Source organism: Saccopteryx bilineata, chromosome 2 (assembly GCF_036850765.1).
Source record: "Saccopteryx bilineata isolate mSacBil1 chromosome 2, mSacBil1_pri_phased_curated, whole genome shotgun sequence".
Taxonomy (NCBI): domain Eukaryota; kingdom Metazoa; phylum Chordata; class Mammalia; order Chiroptera; family Emballonuridae; genus Saccopteryx; species Saccopteryx bilineata.
Window position 1 is genome coordinate 394,015,168 of NC_089491.1, and position 24,083 is coordinate 394,039,250.

At 46.0% G+C, this 24,083-nt stretch overlaps 1 protein-coding gene across 3 annotated transcripts; it reads left to right on the forward strand.

Annotated features, from left to right (window-relative positions):
* Positions 1–92: 92 nt before the first annotated feature.
* On the forward strand, positions 93–22,224 carry COPS3 (COP9 signalosome subunit 3). 3 transcript variants are annotated; one of them, XM_066264471.1, is made up of 12 exons: positions 93–267; positions 5,260–5,389; positions 8,234–8,346; positions 8,434–8,483; positions 10,375–10,467; positions 11,500–11,679; positions 13,290–13,430; positions 15,533–15,706; positions 17,397–17,483; positions 20,367–20,480; positions 21,500–21,580; positions 21,903–22,224. In XM_066264471.1, the coding sequence occupies exons 1-12, from the start codon at positions 213–215 to the stop codon at positions 21,954–21,956; spliced, it is 1,272 nt and encodes a 423-aa protein (XP_066120568.1). In that variant the 5' UTR covers positions 93–212; the 3' UTR covers positions 21,957–22,224. The 3 variants fall into 3 exon arrangements, with proteins under 3 accessions (XP_066120568.1, XP_066120569.1, XP_066120570.1); XM_066264472.1 differs by lacking the exon at positions 5,260–5,389 and having other exon boundaries at positions 137–267; XM_066264473.1 differs by lacking the exons at positions 93–267; positions 5,260–5,389; positions 8,234–8,346 and having other exon boundaries at positions 8,446–8,483; positions 10,307–10,467.
* The last annotated feature ends 1,859 nt before the right edge of the window (positions 22,225–24,083 follow it).

The following is a 24,083-nucleotide window of genomic DNA, read 5'->3' on the forward strand; positions in this document are numbered from 1 at the left end:
AAAGCTAACGGCTGGCTAGGGGGAGCAGCAGAACTGTTTCCAAAGAAACACAAGCCGGTTCCCAGTTTGGCGGTGAGATCTCGCGATGCTTGAAGGGCGGAAGTGACGTTGCGGCTCCGGAGACCCCGGTGGATCGCGGGCGTCCCAACGCCCGGAGTGGACGCCTTTTCCCGCGCGAGCTGGCTCTCGTCCTCGGGTCACCCAGGGGAAACATGGCCTCTGCCCTGGAGCAGTTCGTAAACAGTGTCCGACAGCTCTCGGCTCAAGGTGAGGCCCTGGCCGGCCCTCCAGGCCCCGGGGACAGCCTGCCTCCCTCTGCCGCTGGCGGGAGCGGCCGGGACCGCCTTGTTCGCCCGAGCCTGCCCTCCGGGGCCGCGTTCGCGGCGGCGGCGGCGCTTAGGCCGGGCGGGACCGGGCGCGGCGGAGTCTCAGCAGCCCCCTCGTACGGCCGGGCTCCGAGGCGCCCTCCCTCCCAGCCGCTTTCGCGCCCCGGGCCTCCGGGATCCTCCTCCCCGCCCTGCCCCCCGTCGGCCCCTTCTACTCGTTTGACATTTTGGGGCGGGACTTCCGTTGGACGCCTTCGCGAGCGCTGATTGGCCTCTTCGGCCGCCCCTGCCCGCGGCGATTGGTGCGCTGGCCGGCCCGTCCCCCGCTCGCCTCCTGGCCCGGCGGCGGGCGCCGGTACGATTTTGTTCTGGGCTCCTTGGCTCCGACGCTCACTCCAGCTGGTCCCAGCTGCTGCCTGGGGCACCCTCGAGGTACCCACTCACCTTGAACCGTCCATTTCTTCGTCTGTAAAATAAAAACAAGTCGATGTTTCATAGAGTTGTTAGGACTGAAGGAGAGCGAACGTATAAAAGCACTTGACACATTGGCTGTCATGTAGGGTGCAGTAAGTACGGCCACTGAATTGTTCACCGCCTTGACCTGGAGGGGCTGCGTGACCTTGGACAGGTCACCTTTATTCTCGAGTCTCTTTATAGCTTCTTTATTCTCTACCCCACTGTTGTAAGGCTTCTGAACTGGTCTAGTATGGAGACTCGCGTAATGAAATACTTCTCCCGTTTCCCTTTTTTTTTTTTTTAATTTTTTATTTATTTATTTATTTATTTATTTTTACAGGGACAGAGAGAGGGATAGATAGGGACAGACAGACAGGAGTGGAGAGAGATGAGAAGCATCAATCATCAGTTTTTCGTTGGGACACCTTAGTTGTTCATTGATTGCTTTCTCATATGTGCCTTGACTGCAGGCCTTCAGCAGACCTAGTAACCCCTTGCTCGAGCCAGCGACCTTGGGTCCAAGCTGGTGAGCTTTTTTTTGGCTCAAGCCAGATGAGCCCGTGCTCAAGCTGGCAACCTCGGGGTCTCGAACCTGGGTCCTTCCGCATCCCAGTCCGACGCTCTATTCACTGCGCCACCGCCTGGTCAGGCTCCCTTCTTTTTGATAGCGGTTAAGTTCATAGGTAGGGCATGGGCTTTCTGTCCATATGAATGAAGAGACCATGCATTTATTCATTCATGGTCCGAACACTTAGGTTCTATTTTCTGGGACATACTGTGCTTAGAAGATTTGAGTTGGAATCCTGTCTCAGTCATTTTATGTGTAAGCCGCTTAATTTCCCAGAGTCAGTTTTCTCATTTACCAAATGGCACTGGGGCTGTTGAGAGGGGGATCACTTATTGGAAACATCTGTGTACTTGCTCTAGTGCAAGGCACGGCTTTAGAAACAGACTCCCAGGCGGAGTCTGTGATGCTGTGCCTCACATTCATAGCATAGTAAATGTTTACGAGTGTCTAGTTTCATGGCTCTTACTCAGAATTTCCTAACATGGCCCTTATGGGAAGGGGATATCATCATTTCCAGCTTTCCCTGATTAGAGGCAGTTTCACTGGCCAGACCTCTGGTTGGGCTCCTTTGAAATGTGCCCTGTGACACTAAACTTGCTTTGGCTCTCTCCTTGGTCCAGCAGTAGTCAACTTTCATGATTTCATAGTGACCCTCTTTTTAAGTCTCAACTCAGCATTCATTACTTAATTGCAGGGGGGGAAATGGACTGAAATGCTTATTTCTGGGTGTTTCAAGTCATTATAAATGTATTTAGAGTAGTGGGTTTAAAGGGGGGGCAGATTGCCTGACCTGTGGTGGCACAGTGGATAAAGTGTTGACCTGGAATGCTGAGGTTGCAAGTTCAAAACCTGGGGCTTGCCTGTTCAAGGCACATAAGAGAAGCAACTACTAAAGGGGGGCAGGCTATTTATTTATTTAGATTTTATTTATTCATTTTAGAGAGGAGAGAAAGAGAGAGAGAAAGGGGGAGGAACAGGAAGCATCAACTCTTGTATGTGCCTTGACCAGGCAAGCCCAGGGTTTTGAACCGGCGACCTCAGCGTTCTAGGTTACACTTTATCCATTGTGCCACCCCACGTCAGGCGGGGACAGGTTATTTAGCTGAGAGATACATATTTCATACCTGCCAGTGAGATAAAACGATAGTGAGTTGGTGTTTCCCCGTTCAACTTGTATTACTGTCTTGAAAAATGGTGCCTAATAAGATCATAGATTTTTTATTCTTATTTTGTCATATATGTGATAATAATGGAGTGTTTCCTTTTTATTTTTGGTGGAAGTTACCAATTTTTTTTTTTTTTTTTTTTAGATTCTTTTTTATTTTATTTTATTTTATTTATTCATTTTTAGAGAGAAGAGAGAGAGGGAGAGAGAGAGAGAGAGGAGAGAGAGAGGGGGGAGGAGCTGGAAGCATCAACTCCCATATGTGCCTTGACCAGGCAAGCCCAGGGTTTCGAACCGGCGACCTCAGCATTTCCAGGTCGACGCTTTATCCACTGCGCCACCACAGGTCAGGCGAAGTTACCAATTTTAAAAGTATTATGGTATAGAAGTTCCAGAAGTTAAATTATCAAAGTTCCTAGCTACAATCACTTGGATTTTAAGCATTATATTAATTTTTTGAGAGAAAGAGTGAGAAACAGGAAGGGAGAGAGTGAGAAATATCAACATGTATCTGCTTTCAGTTGTATCGTAATTGCTTCCAAGAGAGGGAGGAGAGAGTGAGAAGCATCAACTTGCAGTTGCTTTCACTTTTGTGAAAACGTTGATTGCTTCTTATACTTGCCTTGACTAGGGCCAAGCCAGTGTCCCCTTGCTCAGGCCAGCGACCTTTGGGCTCCAGTTGGCGACCACGTATTGAGAAGCTCGCTCTCAGAGCCTGCGAACTTGGGGCTTTGAACCAGCAACCTCAGTGTTCCAGGTCAAGGCTTTATCCACTGCACCACCACTGGTCAGGCTTCAGTGTTTTTTAATAAGGAAAAAATCACTCAGCTACCAAACAGAAATATTGTAGTTGGTATGGGTAGCTTGAAGTTCAAAATGTAAAAGAGAGGTCCTAGCCAGTTGGCTCAGTGGTAGTGTGCTGGCCTGGTGTGTGGATCTCCCGGGTTCAATTCCTGGTCAGGGTGCACAGGAGAAGCTATGATCTGTTTTTCATCCCCTCCCTTTCCCCCTTCTCTCTGTCTCTCTCTCTCTCTCTCTGTCTCTCTTCCCCTCCTGCAGCCATGGCTCGATTCAAAGCTGAGGATAGCTCCATGGAGCCTCTGCCTCAAGCGCTAAAAATAGCTCAGTTGTGAGCATGGCCCCAGATGGGCAGAGCTTGGCGCCAGACAGGGTTTGCCAGGTGGATCCCGGTCAGGGTGCATGCGGGAATCTGTCTATCTCCCCTCCTCTCACTTGGAAAAGAAGGGAAAAAATTTAAACGAGAATTACTGAAGGAAAAATTTTAAGAGTTTGATGCCTGAGGACTTACGTGTACCCCTCTGCCCCACCAGAAGGACAGCGAGTGGGATCTGAGAGTACAGAGTGTGGGCAGGGATGGTGTCTGTTATTAGAGTAACCTATCCAAATTGGTAGGTCTACTTCAGAGTACCAACTTGGGCCTAATTAGATTCTATACTTTAGTTGTTAGAGCATTGTGGTATAAGGGAAAGACAAATGGATCATAGGAGATTCAATAAGCTGTTTGTTTATTGATTATGAAGATAGAGAAATGAGACCCTCTCTGCCTGAGTTTAAGTTGATTTACCTTATCACATCCCAGGTGGTGCACAGAGGACACAGAGAGGACAGATACTCAGCCAGCTGAGCCGTGGGAAGCGGGTGTAGGTGAGGGTCCTGGGAAGACCCAGGTGGGCTGTCGAGCAAAGTAGGAGTCAGGTAGTGGACGATGTGGGGAGAGTGAAGGGGAACACAGCGTGGAGAACAACAGGTGTAGTGGCATCAAGAGGAGAGAATGGGGAATGCTGATTCAACTTTGAGCCAAGAGAGTTGGTGTATGAAGGGAAGTGACAGGAAATGAGGCTGGGGAGGCACAGGGAACAGTTACTGGGCTGAGGCATTTGGACTTCTTAGAGCTGTTGGAGTAATTCATTGAATTTTGCGCTTTAAAGAGATCACACAGGTACGTGTGTGGAATCTGGGTGGGAGGAGGGAGTGGACATTGACAAAACTTATTACGTGGTTTAGATAAGAAATGATAAAGAACATGAATGAAGACGGGAGAAAGGGGTGGAGCTGAGAGACTTAGGAAGTAAAATTAAATCATCTTGGGTGACATTTTGGATACAGACAGGGAATGCTAGTGATAGTATGTATATATTTCTGGTGTCCCTACCCCACAAAAGGGAGTGGAGGAAAAGAGAGACATTCAGGGGCCAGAGGGGTATGGGTAGGGTCACTTCACTTCCCTGGTCCTTCTTGGTCCTCATCTGAAATGAAGGAGATACAAGAAGTCATCTTCAGCCTGACCAGGTGGTGGCGCAGTGGATAGAGCGTTGGACTGGGATGTGGAAGGACCCAGGTTCGAGATCCTGAAGTCGCCAGCTTGAGCGCGGGCTCAACTGGTTTGAGCAAAGCTCACCAGCTTGGACCCAAGGTCGCTGGCTCGAGCAAGGGGTTACTCAGTCTACTGAAGGCCCCCGGTCAAGGCACATGTGAGAAAGCAATCAATGAACAGCTAGGGTGTAGCAATGAAAAACTGATGATTGATGCTTCTCATCTCTCTTCGTTCCTGTCTGTCCATCCCTATCTATCCCTCTCTTTGAATCTCTGTCTCTGTAAAAAAAAAAAAAAGAAGAAGTCATCTTCAGGTATTTCTTGCCCTGAGATGTGAAGTCTGTTCATCTTCCCTTAGTTTGGTTAGTGCTCTAACTGAATGACATAGTGTTGTTATTCCTGTTTTCCAGGGCAAATGACTCAGCTTTGTGAACTGATCAACAAGAGTGGGGAACTCCTTGCAAAGAACTTATCCCATCTGGACACTGTGCTTGGGGCTTTGGACGTACAAGAGCACTCCTTGGGCGTCCTTGCTGTTTTGTAAGGGACATCTTCTTTTATAGTTTGTGCTTTCTAACACTGAACATGCTGCACTTTCCGACTTCGTTTTTTTGGTATAGGAAGAAGTAAGCCATGTAAACAACACTGAGCTCTTGCACAACTGAAGTCATGTTATAGAAGTGACATTTTACTCATCCCAGCTAATCATTGCTTATTACATTTTTTTTCAGTTTTATTATTTTTTAAACTTTGTATATATACAGATTTTGAAATTTATTTTAAAAAACGAATGGCCATCTCAGTTGTGGACACTATAGTTTGTATTTAGCTGCATACTTTTATTTATGTAGTCCATCGGATTGTCCACATTTTCTAACTTGGAAATAAAATAGGGAAGAGCGTGCCTGACCAGGAGGTGGTGCAGTGGATAGAGCATTGGCCTGTGACACTGAGGACTCAGGTTTGAAAACCCGAGGTCACTGGCTTGAGCGTGGGATCATAGACATGACCCCATGGTCACTGGCTTGAGCAAGGGGTCACTGGCTCAGCTGGAGTCTCCCCCCTTCCCATCAAGGCACATATGAGAAAGCAATCAATGAACAACTAAGGTGCCTCAATGAAGAATTGATGCTTCTCATTTCTCTCCCTTCCTGTCTGTCCGTCCTTGTCTGTCCCTCTTTCTCTCTCTGTTGCTAAAAAAAAAAAAAAAAAAAAAGATAGGGAAGAGTGATGAAACGGATGGTGGGATATATTGAGTGAAATTACCAGTGCTCAAAAGCAACACTGCTTTGAATTTTATTCAAACAAATTTAAGCTATTTGAGACCAAAATAAATAGACCTCATTCCAATTGAGGTGCCTTGTAACTCTGTGTACCTGACAGTAGAATTATTTTCTTTGATGTTGTAGTATTAAAATTGGGATATTGTGATTGTCATGAAAGTTGTAATAATATAAATAAACTGAGAAGACCTAAAAGCAAGTGTCTGGCTTTCCTCACACTGGGATTCCTGAGACAAAGACAGAGGTCAAGAATAGAGTTTAGAGGAGAAACTTTGTCAGAATCAAAGGGTCTGAAGCTTTACTCTGCAATGCAGTAGTAACTAGCCATACGTGGCTATTTAAATGCAACATAGTTTTAAAAAGTTAAAGATTCAGTTCCTCAGTTGCACTAGCCACACTTCAAGTACTCAGTAGCTGTGTGTAGTTACTCTGGTAGCTGCTATGTGGGACAGGGCCAATATAAAACATTTTTGCCGTTGCAGAAACTTGACTGAACATTGCAGCCTGGTAAAGATTTCTATCTCTGTTTACTGATTACAAGAACAGATAGCATACGTGTTTTATACATGTACGTTCACATGTACGTACAGGAGTGGGCAGAGGCAGGTGTACAGTTGTGAGTAGTGAACGAGTTTATTCTTGTATTATTTATCGTGTTTTTTTTTTACAGAGACAGTGAGAGTCAGAGAGAGGGATAGACAGGGACAGACAGACAGGAACAGAGAGAGATGAACAGCATTAATCATTAGTTTTTTGTTGCGACACCTTAGTTGTTCATTGATTGCTTTCTCATATGTGCCTTGACTGTGGGGCCACAGCAGACCGAGTAACTCCTTGCTCGAGCCAGCGACCTTGGGTCCAAGCTGGTGAGCTTTTGCTCAAACCAGATGAGCCTGTGCTCAAGCTGGTGACCTTGGGGTCTCGAACCTGGGTCCTCCGCATCCCAGTCCGACGCTCTATCCACTGCGCCACCGCCTGGTCAGGCTGTATTTATTATTTTTAACCTACTTTTGCCCACCCCTGTATATATATAGATAGATCAAGTGAGATATAATATACATGGAAGCATTTGAAGCTCTCGGGTGTTTTCCATTGTCTGTGAGGAGGAGGAAACCTGGGAGAGTCTGAGCTCGCTTCTGAGCACCCTGGGTTTGTGTTATGTTCTTCACGATGAGGTGTGGGGCCCTAAGCTTCATATTTTTATTTATGAAATGGAAGTCACAGTGCCTTACTGACTTCCTGTGAAGCCCACATGCGATCTCAGATACACTTGATATCAGAATGTGCAATTAGAGCTGCACGGTGCTACTAAGTTGTATAATACTGGATGGATGGAAGTGCAAATTGGAAGATGTAGGAGAAACTGGGATCAGGCAAAATGCCCACTTCATTTTTCTTGAAATTAGTAACAGTTTGTTTGTTTGTTTTTAATTAAAAAGAAGAGCTTGAAGTTTTACTTGTAGCAATGCCTAGGTGACTAGATGATTTCTTCCCCAAAATCTAACGTGGATCTCTCTCAGGGTGTTTATCATGGACAGGTGAAAGGCTCCACCCACCAGGTGGCTGAGGACGGACCACCTGAGCCCTCCTCCCCTCAGCACCTCCAGTTCTTACCCTGCCCCTCAGACAGTGTTTTCTCCCCGACGGGCCGGGCCGCAGCACCGCTGAGTCCTGGGCCGCTTTGGACAACTGCCACACCCTCCTGCCGGTTCTCATCCCGTTCAGAGCGGGAGGAGCACCAGCTGACTTTTAAATTGAGTAAATAGCCCTGACCACATTGGAGCTCAAAAGGAAAATATTTAAAAAATGTTCTTTTAAAAGTTAGTATCAGGATGACCTGATATTTGGCCTCATTTAACAGAATTTTCTTTCTTGAAAGCTGGAAGCATGTTTTTCTTAACTCCTTCTGTGTCTATGTTGTGTCTTGATTGTGCACAAAACCAGGCCAGGAGAATCTCATAGACTCTGTTTCTTAATTTATAAAACTGCTGTGACTTATTTAATTCACAGCATGTTGGAGTGGGATGGACTCTGGCCTCAGTTGCTTCTAGCGTTCACCCTGTGAAGTATCAGGATGAATGATCTTTTTTCTTTATTGCAGGTTTGTGAAGTTCTCCATGCCCAGTGTCCCTGACTTCGAGACACTGTTCTCACAGGTTCAGCTCTTTATCAGCACCTGTAACGGGGAGCACATTCGATATGCAACAGACACTTGTAAGCCGAATAATGTTTTTCTTTCCCATTGAATGTATTTCGCCTGTCTAGTTATTTAGGTTTTTAATATTTTGTTATTGTATCTAGTTGCTGGGCTTTGCCATCAGCTAACAAATGCCCTTATGGAAAGAAAACAGGTAAGCAATTTGTTCAAGTATTTATAGTTCTGTTATAATACTTATCTAACTTACACAATGAACTGATCTGTTAAGGTTCCAGGTTAGGAGTGAGCACCCTAGACTGAGATACGTGTAGTCGCTTCCGAGTACCCAGGCGTCTGCTGCGCGGAAGCCAGTCCCGCGCGGGTGAGGGCCCCGACGCGGGGAGGAGGGGCGCCTCAGGGAGGCGGCTGTTTTTGGAACTACCATTCTAGTGTCCTTATCTTGTCATATGCTTGATTTTTGTTTGTTAAAACTTTTTAAACTTTTAATTATGACATAATTTTAGCTTTACAAGGAGTTGCAAGGATAATATGAACAATTCCCATTTACCCTCTGTTCAGACTCTGCAGATAGGAACATGTCACCTCAGTTGCTCAGTCTTTTCTCTCTCTTTTTTCCTGAGCCTTTAGAAGGTCAGCTACAGATATGATGCCCCTTATCCGAAATAGTCCAGTGAGTGTGCCCTAAAAAATAGGACGTTCTCTTACGTAACCATAATACAGAGATCAATGTCAGGTGATGAACATCCTTTAACAAATGCACTAACCTTATTCAGATCGCAAGGTTTGATAATTACTTTATAACAAAAGAAAACCTCAGTTCCTGGGTTGTGTTACATTGTCACACAACTTTTGTTTCTTTTAATCTGGGACAGTTCTTTGGTTTTCTTTAACTTTTGTGATACTGACACAGATTACAGTTTGAGTGTTCCTTTTTGATTTGAAATTGAACTTGTGGTTTCAAGGAGACTGAAAACAGAACCAGTTGGTATTTTGTAGGAGTTCTGAATAAATTGTGGTTTGAAAGAGATGGTTAAGAAAAATACACCCACAAGTTTTTACTAGAAAAAAAAATGTTATTCAGCTATTTTAGAATCACATCTGTCCAGAAACCATACCTCACTTGAAACTCAGTCTCATTATTTATAATCAAGGCAGGAATAGTCTATTTATAACTTGTGGTATCAGTTTCAGTAGTAATTTATTATCAGGTGAGAGATGGTGTTGTTGGAGAGCATTTGCAGATGTGCCTAGACTGCCCTGGGGGACAGTGCCAGCACCCTTGAACACAGCTCAGTGGACGGCAGCAGAGGCTCACATCTAGTGAGTGACTGGGAAATGACTGCCTGGGGGACAGTGCCAGCACCCTTGAACACAGCTCAGTGGACTGCAGCAGAGGCTCACATCTAGTGTGAGTGACTGGGAAATGACTGCCCTGGGGGACAGTGCCAGCACCCTTGAACACAGCTCAGTGGACTGCAGCAGAGAGACTCACATCTACTGAGTGACTGGGAAATGACTGCCCTGGGGGACAGTGCCAGCACCCTTGAACACAGCTCAGTGGACTGCAGTAGAGAGACTCACATCTAGTGAGTGACTGGGAAATGACTGCCTGGGGGACAGTGCCAGCACCCTTGAACACAGCTCAGTGGACTGCAGCAGAGGCTCACATCTAGTGTGAGTGACTGGGAAATGACTGCCCTGGGGGACAGTGCCAGCACCCTTGAACACAGCTAAGTTGACCAGAGCGGAGGCTCACATCTAGTGTGAGTGATTGCGAAATGCTTCGTTTGTGCAGATGTAAGCATAATGAACTGTTGAGAAAGTGATATTGCTTTTATCTTCATTTAAAAAAAAAAGCTTTATGATTTAAAACGGTGGTGTTGAATTGCTCAGAATGTCACAAGAAACAGCTTAAGGAAATTTTCTGACTTATTTGGGACCGCCCTGAGAGAATATGGAAACCTCAGGTTGTTATTTAAAGGAACCTATCAATTAGTGTTATTTTTTATTTGTAAGTGACAACATAAGATCCAATGTGCTGTCATCTTTGAGACCTTATCTGAAAGAGATGTCGTTTCTGACAGCCCCTGAGAGGAATTGGCGTCCTTAAGCAAGCTATTGATAAGATGCAGATGAATACGAACCAGCTGACTTCCATACACGCCGATCTCTGCCAGGTGAGCTGCCCAGGAGTGTCCCAGACCAAGTCAGGTGGGGGGCTGGCTGTCAGTTTGCTCGACATCTGATTAATAAATGCAGGTGGTTTGATGGAGATGGCTATGTTCTAGCAGTTGAAATGGATAGACACAGCTGTTCTGCAGCAAGGGAGTTTTCAGCAGCTACTGGATACAAACTGGAATGGTGCTCAGCTAGTGGTCTTGTGGTGGGAGTAGAACAGAGTGATTTTAACACTTGTGGCATTAAAAAAAAATCTCAACTTCTTTTCTTTTTAAGGAATCTGGGAATCTGAGAATAAATACAAGTAACATTTTACACCTTAAAATATTTCTCATTGAGGCCCTGGCTGGCAGGCTCAGTGGATAGAGTGTTGGCCCAACATGCGGACGTCCAGGTTAGATTCTCAGTCAGGGCACACAGGAGAAGTGACCTTCTTCTCCTCCTCCCTTCCCCTTAGTCCATCTGTGGGGGCGCTCATCTCCTGGTTGGTTCATCTTTTATGAAAAACTGCTGTTTTACTCTGAATGCTTAAGAAGAAGGAGTAATATGTTGACATGTAGATCTTTTTTTATTCTTTTTTTTTCTTTTTACAGAGACAGAGAGAGGGATAGATAGGGACAGACAGGAACACAGAGAGATGAGAAGCATCAATCATCAGTTTTTTGTTGCGACACCTTAGTTGTTCATTGATTGCTTTCTCATATGTGTCTTGACCGCGGGCCTTCAGCAGACCGAGTAACCCCTTGCTCGAGCCAGCGACCTTGGGTCCAAGCTTTGCTCAAACTAGATGAGCCTGCGCTCAAGCTGGCAACCTCGGGGTCTCGAACCTGAGTCCTCCGCATCCCAGTCCGTCGCTCTATCCACTGAGCCACTGCCCGGTCAGGCGACAAGTAGATCACTTTAATTAGTAAGTTAAGTGTAAAAATGTGAAACAATATTTTCTTGAACTTTTGGAATCTATGAATTTGCTCCTGCTAGAGCTTGCCAAAATGCAATTAAAATGATGATTCAGCACAATTTTTTTTTCACAGCTTTGTTTGCTGGCAAAATGCTTTAAGCCTGCCCTTCCATATCTTGACGTGGACATGATGGACATTTGTAAAGAGAATGGAGCCTATGACGCAAAGCACTTTTTATGTTACTATTATTATGGAGGGATGATCTATACTGGGCTGAAGAACTTTGAAAGAGCGCTCTACTTTTATGAACAGGTAATCTCATATTTAAATGCTCCTGAGGTCATTTTAAGAAGCGCCCATCTGCTTCTTCACCTCTTCCCCTTCGCTTCTCTCTTTCTCTCTCCCCCTCCCTCTTTCCTCCTTCTCCTCCTCCTGCAACCGTGGCTCTATTGGAGCGAGTTGGCCCCAGGAGCTGAGGATGGCTCCATGGCCTCTGCCTCAGGTGCTAAGAAGAGCTCGGTTGCAGACCAACAGAGCAACGCCCCAGATGGGCAGAGCATTGGCCTCTGGTGGGCATGCCGGGTGGATCCAGGTCAGGCCACGTGCGGGAGTCTGTCTCTCTGCCTCCCCTCTTACTGAATAAAATGAATGAATGCATGCATAAATGCTCCTGAGGTCGTTTTAAACTTGTGTGATTGAAGAAGTGCACAACTGGAATGGATTGATTCCAGTTCTCTTGAGTTTCAGGGGGCGGTCCCTTCAAAGACTTTCTTTCTGATCATGTAAAGAGGAGTAATCTGTTCCTTAAGTTGAAGGGCAGTAGCATTAGAGGGAAGAGCACTGATGAGTGGGGTCTAATCTGGGCTTTGTCTGATTTGGGTTAAGTTCTGTACATCTCTTGACCATGACAGCTAACTTATCCAACTGGAAATGGGATAAGGTACCAATGTTATTACACGGATGAACCTTCAAAACATACTAAGATAAGAATCCAGTTACAAAAGGCCACATACTTATGATGCCTTTGCTGTGAAATGTCAGGACAGGCAGACCCATAGAGAGGTGACACAGAACAGCGGTTGCCTGGTGCTGAGGGGAGGGAGGAGGAGTGACTGCCAATGGGCAGGGGTGTCTTTTTTTTTTTTTTTTTTTTTTCATTTTTCTGAAGCTGGAAACAGGGAGAGACAGACAGACTCCCGCATGCGCCCGACCGGGATCCACCCGGCACGCCCACCATGGGGCAACGCTCTGCCCACCAGGGGGCGATGCTCTGCCCCTCCGGGGCGTCGCCAGGTTGGCGACCAGAGCCACTCTAGCGCCTGAGGCAGAGGCCACAGAGCCATCCCCAGCGCCCGGGCCATCCTTGCTCCAATGGAGCCTTGACTGCGGGAGGGGAAAAGAGAGACAGAGAGGAAAGCGCGGCGGAGGGGTGGAGAAGCAAATGGGCGCCTCTCCTGTGTGCCCTGGCCGGGAATCGAACCTGGGTCCTCCGCACGCTAGGCCGACGCTCTACCGCTGAGCCAACCGGCCAGGGCCAGGGGTATCTTTTGTGGGGGGCAGGTAATGGTGCTGTGGGGAGGGAGGAGGAGTGACTGCCAATGGGCAGGGGTGTCTTTTGTGGGGGGCAGGTAATGGTGCTGTGGGGAGGGAGGAGGAGTGACTGCCACTGGGCAGGGATGTCTTTTGTGGGGGGCAGGTAATGGTGATGGTCGTACAGCGTGGCAGATACACCAACACCACTAAATCGTATATTTTAAAAGGGAAAAACTTATGGTGTATGAATTGTATTTCAATAAAGATGTTACTTAAAAAGTAGAATTAATGTAGGTATTGAGTTTTAGTTAAAGCGATACATGCAGTTGATTGCTCTTTCCTGCTGTGCTGTGAGCGGCCTTCACGTTCCACATTCTTGTCTCGCTCAGGCCATAACCACCCCTGCCATGGCGGTCAGCCACATCATGTTGGAGTCGTATAAAAAGTATATTCTAGTGTCTTTGATATTACTCGGAAAAGTACAACAGCTACCAAAATACACATCTCAAATTGTGGGTAGATTCATTAAGGTGAGTTTTTTTTAAAACTGACTTTTTAAAGTATATTGATACATCATTTTATAATTTTGTTTTATAGTGATTTAGCTCTCTCAGCAGCTTCAGATTAGCAGACACTTGTGACGTGTCTGTGGGAGTCTGGGGCCGCAGTCTGGGAGAATCTGTAAGGTCACTCCTGTCCGTACACGTCCTGATCACCCGATAGGAACAGTGTTTCTCAGGAGTGTGTTTCAGACTTTTGCTCTGGGTGTTTACAGCTGCAGATGTGTTAGCTCCAGTAGGGGCTGATTTTTAAAAATTCTTCATTACATTTAGTGGAAACACTTATTGACAAAGTAGTGCTGACTTTATTGAACCCTCGGTAAGCCGTGTGTTGGGAAATCTTACCAGAGCTCCCGTGTGAAGTCCACAGGTTCGCCCCTGAGCTGTGCTTGCATTGAAAACCCAGTTTTGGGACCACATTAAAAAGTAAACTATTTTTTGCCCGACCTGTGGTGGCGCAGTGGATAAAGCGTCGACCTGGAAATGCTGAGGTCGCCGGTTCGAAACCCTGGGCTTGCCTGGTCAAGGCACATAGGGAGTTGATGCTTCCAGCTCCTCCCCCCTTCTCTCTCTCTGTCTCTCTCTCCCTCTCTGTCTCTCTCCCTCTCTCTCTCCTCTCTAAAAAATGAATAAATAAATAAACTATTTTTGAAAATATGCTCATGGTTTTAAAAAAAAATGGGACAAGCCAAAAGATGACAAGGTCACAGTTATTTCAGTAAAAATGTTACCCTGTCTGTCCCTGTACAAAACTCAAATAATAGGGTATCAAGCTGAAAATATTCCTGATGAGAACATTTTTATGATGTCTTGTTGAAGATACCCAAATGTCCTTCACCGAAGAGCCATGCCGTGGTTCTCAGGCCTCAAGGCTTCCTGGTCACAGGCGGGGTGCGGGGGGGGGGGGGGGGCGGGCAGGAGCGAGCCCTGGAGGAGTGACCGGCAGGGTGGGTGAGGGTGGCCGTTCTCAGGTCCTTCTGGGGAACTCCCGCGGGTCCCTCAGGTGGCCCTGTTTTAGAAGGAATGCTTTTATAAAGGGGCATAATTCCCAAGCACCAGTAGTTTATTTGCAGTGACATCATAAATGGTGAAGAGAACACAACTTCAAGAGTGGGAGTACAGCCTGACCATGTGGTGGCGCAGTGGATAGAGCGTCAGACTGGGATGTGGAAGGACCCAGGTTCGAGACCCCAAGGTCACCAGCTTGAGTGCGGGCTAACCTGGCTTGAGCAAAAAAGCTCACCAGCTTGGACTCAGGGTCGCTGGCTCCAGCAAGGGGTTACTCGGTCTGCTGAAGGCCCGCGGTCAAGGCACATGTGAGAAAGCAATCAATGAACAACTAAGAAGTTGCAACACGCAACGAAAAACTAATGATTGATGCTTCTCATCTCTTCGTTCCTGTCTGTCTATCCCTCTCTCTGACTCTCTCTGTCTCTGTAAAAAAAAAAAAAAAAAAAAAAAGAGTGGGAATACAGGATTGAATCCAGGCTGTACCCGTGCTTATGACCGCTCCAAACTTCTTAGTATTTAAAATAAAGGATAATGAGTGTAAAATAAAATGCCTAAAGCAGCTCAGGCTCCTAGCAGGCCCTCCACCATTGTTAGTCCTCTGTTCCTGTCTTACTTTTTATCAAAGGCAGCGAGCAGACTGTCCCCGTGCACCTGGGAGGGGTATGTGTGTGTGTGTGAGAGAGAGAGAGAGAGAGAGAGAGAGAGAGAGAGAGAGAGGTAAGAATCCTGGAAGTTCTCTCTTCCTGACAGGAGAAAAGCCGAGCCTCTAGCAGAACGAGACAGACGCGCCCGTGTCCTGACCCAGGGCAGCGCCCTTTCACCTGCTGTGGGCGACTGGCTCTGTGTCGGCTTGTTTCCAGCTGTAATTGCTCCACAGTGAATTTCTCTGTGGTCTCACAAACTAGCTGTCTGTTGGATGAGTTACACAGCTCTATCTGTTAGGGAACCACAAGGGTAGTGAGTGTACTTGCTCAGAACACAGCGCCATGTTTTCTTTTGCTTCCTGTACGAATTTTATCCTTCAACGTTTTCATCTGATTTTCCGCCCTTTAACCCCTCAGCCACTTAGCAATGCGTACCATGAGTTAGCACAAGTTTATTCGACCAACAACCCCTCAGAACTCCGCAACCTGGTGAATAAGCACAGCGAGACCTTCACCCGGGACAACAACATGGGGCTGGTGAAGCAGTGCTTGTCCTCTCTCTACAAGAAGAATATTCAGAGGCTGACCAAGGTGAGACAAGGCGGCCCTCCCTGCCTGCCTCCTCCCGGTTCCCTGGGCCCCTCCCTCCTGCGTTCCGTCCCGGTGCTTGGTGCTCAGTGCTCAGTGCTCAGTGCTCAGTGCTCAGCATTCTCTACTAAGCACTGTCTCCACCGGTCTCTCAGGGAGGTTTCTGTTGATGCCTGTTGGTCTTCCAGGGCCAGAGCAGGGTATCTGAGAAGAGGAGCAGGTGGAGGGGAAGAGAGGTAGGAGGTACAGCTACTTTGGGAGCAGAGAAAGGCAGCCCGAGAGAGGGAGACGGCTGGGTGGGCAGGTGGGGCCCAGGGGCCAGCTCGGGACCCCTCAGGCTGTGCTGGCGCGTTTGAGCTTGGTGCTGCTCTGACGGTAATTAATTACCATGTAGGCCAGAATTGAATGAGCTACTTGCGGTTGAACTGTAGAAGGTAAGTCAGTTGTATAATTTTTGTTTTCAAAATAAAAACCTGATGTTTTTTGTTATAGAGAAGTATAAAATGACATCTCATGTGAGCTAGGAAGGCATATAGTGCAAGGAATAGGAGATTAAGAGCAGTTCTCTCTCACCTCTCTCTTTCCTCTCTCTCTCTCTCTCCTCTCTCAGAAAAAAGAAATCTAGTACGTGGGCATCCCTACAAAAACCGTCAGTTAACTATCTTATGAAACAGTCAGCCACAGTTCACTGAGGAGTAAGTTGATAGTGTGTACTTTGAGAAGTCTGTAGAGGAAAGGACCGTATTCCGGTTTGGATCAGATAAATCCAGAACATGAATTTGACCAAAGGAAAAGCTTTACGGTGGCCAGTCAGGGGCTGGGGCAGTGGCTTGGTCTTACGTGTGTGGACTCCTGGTGATTGACATCCATTGGGCTGATAAGCACTGCCCAGGCGACATGGAGGAGGCCTATGTCCTCCATGTCACTGAGACTATGCTGAATAGTGTCATTAAAGGTCGTGACTAGTCAGAAGGTTAAATCTTTGATGGTGGCTGACCAAGTTTTGGCATTAAGTCCTGCCAGAAAAATAGAAGGGAAGAATCAAAGGATTTCCCAGCCAGTTACGTCTCTTGTTCAAAAGTCAGAAAATAAAAACTTCTTAAAAAGTTCCAACAGGTGGACTGTGTCAGTGTCGGTGACAGGAGCTGTGTCCCATAGCATAGCCGCCTGGACGGCCCTGGGGACAAAGGGCTATCCATGGAGCTCAAGTCTGCTTCAGGCTAATTTTGGTGGACAGTGTTCCAGATTCCTCCTCTCTGTCTCCTGTCGAGGTGCATATGTAGACACTCCACCTTAGGTACCATTGGGGTCATACTCTTCATGCTACTCTGTGCCCCTTTTGTGTTCTGTGTTGTCTTAAACCTCTTTCCTGGCAACATTAGCCTCTGCTGATGGACATTTAGTTGGTTCCAATCTTTTGCTGCCACAGAAAGTGCTGCAGTGAGTAACCTTGCACAAATATTTCAGGCATAGAGGAAAGTTTGTGTAGGACACATTTATAGAAGTCATTACTCTAGAAAACTGATGACTGAAGCCGCTGCGTTCATCAGTTTCAAGTCATCTCCACAACAAAAAATCATTGTGCAGTAATGGAAAGCAAACTTTCAGTGATTTACTAGAACTCAACACATTTAATAAAATTCTTTTCTCATTTGTTTCCACCTATAAAATTAATTCTACTTCTGATTTTCAGACCTTTTTAACGCTATCGTTACAAGATATGGCAAGCCGTGTGCAATTATCTGGACCACAGGAGGCAGAAAAATATGTCCTACACATGGTGAGTGTGTTTTCATTTTTAAAAAACATATGAGTGGGTTTTGTCTTTGTAGAGTAGCAGGTGTTCATTATGGAAAATATGAAAAAGGAAGAGAGAGTGGGAGCATCAGAGTCACACCTGTGGTTTCTGGTGGTACTTTCAGATGTTCTGTGTAGATAGATAGTCACAGCATCTGTGAGCAAAGACAGTTTCTTTTGTTCACAATCTGTGTCCTTTTTAATTTTCTCATCTTATTGTATCAGCTAGAACTTCCAGTACAGTGCTGAGAAGGAGTGGTGTGATGCCCAGTTCCTGGCTTTTGTGGGGGAGCTTAGAGTCCTTCCCCACAAGATAGCAGGTCCAGGTTTTCTGGGGTTATTCTTCACCAAGTTGAGGAAGTTCCCGTCTCTCTCGTTTACTGAGTTTAATCACAAGTGGATATTGGATGTTATGAAATGCTTTTTCTGCTTATGTAATTTGATCACGATCTTTTTTAGCCTGCTGACATGATGAGTTACATTCATTGATTCTCAGATGTTTAACCGGCCTTACACACCTGGGATAAATCCTTACACACCTGGGATAAATCCAACTTGGTTTTGGTGTATCATTCTCTTTATATATTGTTGAGTTTGCTTATATTTTTGTATCTGTGTTTATGAGAGATAATTGTATAGTTTTCTTGTGGTGTCTTAGTCTGGCTTTGGTATTAGGGCAATGCTGGCCTCACAGAATGAGTTGGTAAGTATTCCCTTTGCTTCTGTTCTCTGAAGGAGATTGTAGAAATTGGCATAATTTCCTCCTTATTTGTTTGGTAGAATTCACCAGTGAACATTTCTAAAACTGGTACTTTTTTTCTTGGAAGGTTATTAATTGATCCAATCTCTTTAATTGATACAGACCTATTCAGATTGTATGTTAGGTGTTCTTTTACATGAACGTTTATTACAGTGTAGCCACATAGAGGAAGGCACTCCGCAGTGTGTAGCTAAATGCTTTTTCACACAGTGAAGACACGCACAGCCCACACCTCGAGCGCGAGTCAGAGCATTGCTGGGACCCCAGAAACAGCCCGTGCTACCTCCAGCCCTGCTCCCGGCCAGAAAGGTCGTTCTCGTCCTGATGTCTGACATCCTGGTTTAGTTGTTTGTTTTTGAGCTTTATATCAAATATGAAGTGAAACATACATTATATACTTGTGGGGATCCGGCTTTTTTGCTCAGCCTCCTGGCAGTTACACACGAGGTTGCTTGCAGTTGTGACGTGTTCCTTTTCAGGGCTCCGCTGCATGAGGACACCTCTCCGCTCCGATTGGCTGGGCATTGGGCTCCTTCTAGGTCCAGTTGTTACAGAAAGTTCTGCTGTGGCGAACCTAGGTTTGCGTATATGCGCTCACTGTGTGAAGAGTCCGCTCTCTGCTCGTGGAGAATTGTGCATTCTGACTACTACGTGTTGGGCTGGTTGCTGTATCATTAAACAGCAGCCGTCCCTTCCAAGGTTAGAACGGAGGAGGCAGTTCAAGGAGCTCAGAAACAGAGACACATTGCGTCACCCTGCGGAGCGGTTTGGTAGGAGTAACAGTCAGTACCTGTGTGGGACTAGTATTGGCCTCTTACTGTTTAACTTCATGGATTGGGATAAATCAAATCAATCACCCGTCATTGTTGCAAGTAAGGGACATAGACCTTGAAACTATCTGGATTCAACATTGACAGAAAAGCTTTTTTTTTTTTTTTTTAATTTTATTTTTTTAAAGATTTTATTTATTCATTATAGGGGGGGGGGGAGAGAGAGAAGGGGGGAGGAGCAGGAAGCATCAACTCCCATATGTGCCTTGACCAGGCAAGCCCAGGGTTTTGAACCGGCGACCTCAGCATTTCCAGGTCAACGCTTTATCCACTGCACCACCACAGGTCCGGCAGAAAAGCTTTCTTGAAGGACCAGAAAATAATTTTTACTGGAGTGAAACAAAAATGTGTTAGGGGTTCAGTTTTTAAAATGCAAGGGCAATGTAAATTATATATGATGAAATTAATGTTAAAGATGCAAGGGCAGCTTGGAAGCATTGTGCTAAGGGAAACCAGACACAAAAGACGTGCGATTCCACGTACAGAAATGTCCGGAGTAGGCCCAGGCACGGAGCAGAGAGGGCCGGAGGGGGGCGGGGACTAGCAGGGGCAGGGTCTCCTTCGGGGATGAGGGGCGTGTTCTGGAACTAGATAGGAGTGGAGGTTACATGTTGCAAGTGTATTGTACTGTGGCACTGAATTGTTGACTTTCAAATTGTTGATTTGCATTGTGTGACTTTTACAAATAAACAATGTAAGGGCACAGATTTTATGAGTGTCAATTTTGTGCCCTGTAGCATCTGGAACAGGCTAGATACCAGTAAATACTGTTGAATAAACAGTAGGTGCTTGCCTGACCAGGCGGTGGCGCAGTGGATAGAGCGTCGGACTGGGATGCGGAGGACCCAGGTTCGAGACCCTGAGGTCGCCAGCTTGAGCGTGGCTCATCTGGTTTGAGCAAAGCTCACCAGCTTGGACTCAAGGTCGCTGGCTCCAGCGAGGGGTTCCTCGGTTTGTTGAAGGCCCGCGGTCAAGGTACATATGAGAAAGCAAACAATGAACAACTAATGTGTCGCAATGCGCAACGAAAAACTAATGATTGATGCTTCTCATCTCTCCGTTCCTGTCTGTCCCTGTCTATCCCTCTCTCTGACTCTCTCTGTCTCTGTAAAAAAACAAACAAAACAAAAAACAAAAAACAGTAGGTACTTAAAATACATGTACTGATTATGGATTTCCTGGTTTCTGTGCTTTCTCCTCATTATACTGAATCACTATAAATTCACTTAGTGTTGAAGTCTTAACTGCTTTCCTGATTTTTGTATTTTTTTGCTAGATAGAAGACGGTGAAATTTTTGCAAGTATTAATCAGAAGGATGGTATGGTCAGTTTCCATGATAACCCTGAAAAATACAACAACCCGGCCATGCTGCACAACATTGACCAGGAGGTATACAATGAGTGCCCGAGTTGTGTGTTTTCTTAAACGTTTGACATGCTCTGTTTGAAGTACTGTTCCTATTCCTATGCTCCAGGATTAAAAAAAAAAGAACTCTTCAGGATTGTTGGTCGTAAGTAAATGGGGGATTAGAGCCCCCCCCCAGCTCACCAAAGTCACTTTACCTCCTAAAACACCCGAAGGTTCTCACAACAAGTATAATTTTACCCACACCCAAACGTCACCTACAGTGTAGTCTCACTTTTTCAGAGTTCCAGGTCGCGAGGTCAGAAAACTTCTCTGTCAGGAGTGGGGCCGCCCGTACACCCTGACCGGGCAGCGGCCATGGGCCGAGAGCAGCGTCCCCTGCGTCCCCTAGGCCGTGTTGCTCCGAGTGCCACTCTGACCTGTGATCCGAGCTGGGATGATGAGTGGACTGTGCTTCTTACCTCTGATTAGGAAAATGAACAAAACATTAAATCTCACAAACACAGAAGCAGTGCATACTTCCACAATCCCTCTTTTGCAATTCAAAATCGGAAAAAACCCCTGAAAGCTAGAAGTGTTTTTGGTAACTCATTTGATGGCAAAAGTAACCTGAAATGATTTATAGTCTTTATTTATCCTACTTACTGTGAGTGTTTTTATTTTATTTTACTGATTTGAGAGAGAGAGACAGAAACATTGGTCTGTCTCTGTATATGCCCCGACTGCCGATCAAACCGGCACCCTCTGCATAGCGGGCGGTGCTCTGACCAGCCCGGCTGTCCGGCCGGGGCGTTTCACTGCAGGTGATGATGTGTTTGAGGACGGGGTGCTGGTGCTGCCCTGGAGCCTACAAGGGTGTAGGTCACATTCAGCACTTGTTCTCGATGAACTTTCTGAATTCAAAAATTCTGACTCCAAACCCTGTCTAGCCCAGGAGTTTCAGGTCAAGGAGTTGTGAACCTGTAGCACCTATATTAATAGTCTAGGTTCAAAGTTGACCTAAACCCACTAACTAACCACCTTTGACCACACCTGTCACACAGATGCTGAAGTGCATAGAGCTGGATGAGCGGCTGAAGGCCATGGACCAGGAGATCACAGTGAACCCCCAGTTTGTGCAAAAGGTGAGGGATTAGGGCCCCCTTCATAACTAGAAGTGAGCTGGATGGTAAAGGAGGGGTGTGTGCCCACATGAGGAGTGTGACCCTGATTTCAGTTTAAATATTTAGTTGCCAGATTTCTTGAAAACCTTTGTCATTGAGTTCACAGAGAGACTGCTGAGAGCGTTTTCACACTGCAGACTGGAAGTACGCATAGGGGGTCCTGGAAGACAAAGACACCGTGTGGCTGTCCTCTTGGGGGCCCGACATGCTGAGTTGGGGCTGGTGGGAAACTTGATTTGACAAGGGCCAACATGAACGACTGCCTCCCTTTCTTCCCTCCCAGAGCATGGGGTCACAGGAGGACGATTCTGGAAACAAGCCATCCAGTTACTCTTGAAACACACGGCCATCGTGATTTCAGCGAGAGAAACTGTCGCCGTGCCAGTAGTAAGTGTGAGGAGGCAGCAGGGAGGACCAAGACTGTTTCACCTGGACATTAGGAAATTACATTTTGTTTTGACTTCTTCAGTCCTGCGTGCTTTCAGAAAACCATTCTCTCTGCAAAGGAAAAATATCAAACTTTGAAGGCTGTTGTGGATTTATTTATCCTCACATTAATGTTATTGCATTAAATTTACCTTTTTGTTTTAAATTATTTGAACATTGATGTGTCTTCTGTGTCACTTCTCTTTCCATCTGAAAATTTTTTTAAAGCATTCATTTTGAACAGAAATAGATTTTAGAAAGTTTTGAAAGATTTGGATCTAACCTTGATATCAATTGCCTTTAAAAAAAAATAAAATTGCGCCTGACCAGGTGGTGGCGCAGTGGATAGAGCTTCGGACTGGGATGCGGAAGGACCCAGGTTCGAGACCCCGAGGTCGCCAGCTTGAGCGCGGGCTCATCTGGCTTGAGCAAAGAGCTCACCAGCTTGGACCCAAGGTCGCTGGCTCCAGCAGGGGGTTACTTGGTCTGCTGAAGGCCCACGGTCAAGGCACATGTGAGAAAGCAATCAATGAACAACTAAGAAGTCGCAATGCGCAACGAGAAACTGATGATTGATGCTTCTCGTCTCTCTCCGTTCCTGTCTGTCTGTCCCTGTCTATCTCTGCCTCTGTAAAAAAATAAATAAATAAATAAATAAATAAATAAAAGCTATTCCTGACCTGGGGTGGGCGCAGTGGATAAAACGTCGACTTGGAACACTGAGGTCACTAGTTTGAAACCCTGGGCTTGCCCAGTCAAGGCACATATGGGAGTTGATGCTTCCTGCTCCTCCCCACTTCTCTCTTTCATTCTCTCTCTCTCTCTCTCTCTCCTCTTTCTCTCAAAATGAATTTAAAAACTAACTAAATAAATAAAAACAGTGAAAATGGGCAGAAGGCTGGCTTGGACCCCTTATCCAAACTCAAGTTCTCCTGCTCTGATTGGTCTTGCTGGAGGGCTGCCTCATTGCCACCTCAGCTCACACAGACTTGTCCTCGGGAAAGAAAAAACAGTTCATCAAAATCTTCCTTTTGTCAGTGTGGTGGATTACAGGCTATTTTGCTTTTGTAAATAACAAATTGAACCACTTATTACCTGGATCTGGATTAAAATCACCTAAAATGTGTTTGACTGCGTCAAGAGTAACTGTCTTGGGCCTGACCTGTGGTGGCGCAGTGGATAAAGCGTCGACCTGGAAATGCTGAGGTTGCCGGTTCAAAACCCTGGGTTTGCCTGGTCAAGGCACATATGGGAGTTGATGCTTCCTGCTCCTCCCCCTTCTCTCTCTCTGTCTCTGTCCTCTCTTTCTCTCCTTTCTAAAAATGAATAAATAAAATTAAAAAAAGAAAAAGTAACTGTCTTGTGGTCTTCTAAGGAAGTGAACACTTAGTTTTTTCTCAGAATGAATCCCTTAGGACTCAACAGGAGTGTGGTATTTAGGGCCTCCTCTTGCGTGTAAACCATATGTCTTCGCCCGTCCTGTGTCAGTGGAGTGGGTGCTCATTGTGACTGTCAGTTTACACTTGACTTTATTATTTTTTTAGCAAGACAGAGACAGGGACAGACTAATAGGAAGGGAGAGAGATGGGAAGTATCAATCCTTAGTTCTTTTATTACTTCTCATATGTGCCTTGACGGGAGCTCCAGCGAAGCCAGTGACCTCTGGCTCAAGCCAGTGACCTTGGGTTCAAGTCAATGACCTTGGGCTTCAAGCCAGTGACCATGAGGGTCATGTCTATGATCCCCTGCTCCAGCTGGTGACCTTGAGGTTTTGAACCTGGGTCCTCTGGTCAGGCTATTTCCTCCCTGCTTACATGTCTATTTAGGTTTTCCACTTCTTTGTGACTCAGAGTTAGGAAGATTGTATAGTCCTAGGAACTTTTCCATTTCTTCTAGATTGTTGAATTTGGTGGCATATAATCTTTCATAGTATAATAGTATGACCCTTTGTATGTCTATGAGAAATGCTTCTAGAAATTGGAAAGGCACAGCCATACAGAAGGCTGCAAACATTTCTTGCCCCTTTTTACTAGGCTCT

Excerpts from the sequence above, each read along its gene's own strand:
- COPS3 (XM_066264471.1), top strand. The coding sequence starts at position 213 with ATGGCCTCTGCCCTGGAGCAGTTCGTAAACAGTGTCCGACAGCTCTCG. Across the intron at positions 10,468-11,499 it reads TACACGCCGATCTCTGCCAG|CTTTGTTTGCTGGCAAAATG; the intron begins GTGAGCTGCCCA and ends TTTTTTTCACAG. Across the intron at positions 17,484-20,366 it reads AAAAATATGTCCTACACATG|ATAGAAGACGGTGAAATTTT; the intron begins GTGAGTGTGTTT and ends TTTTTTTGCTAG.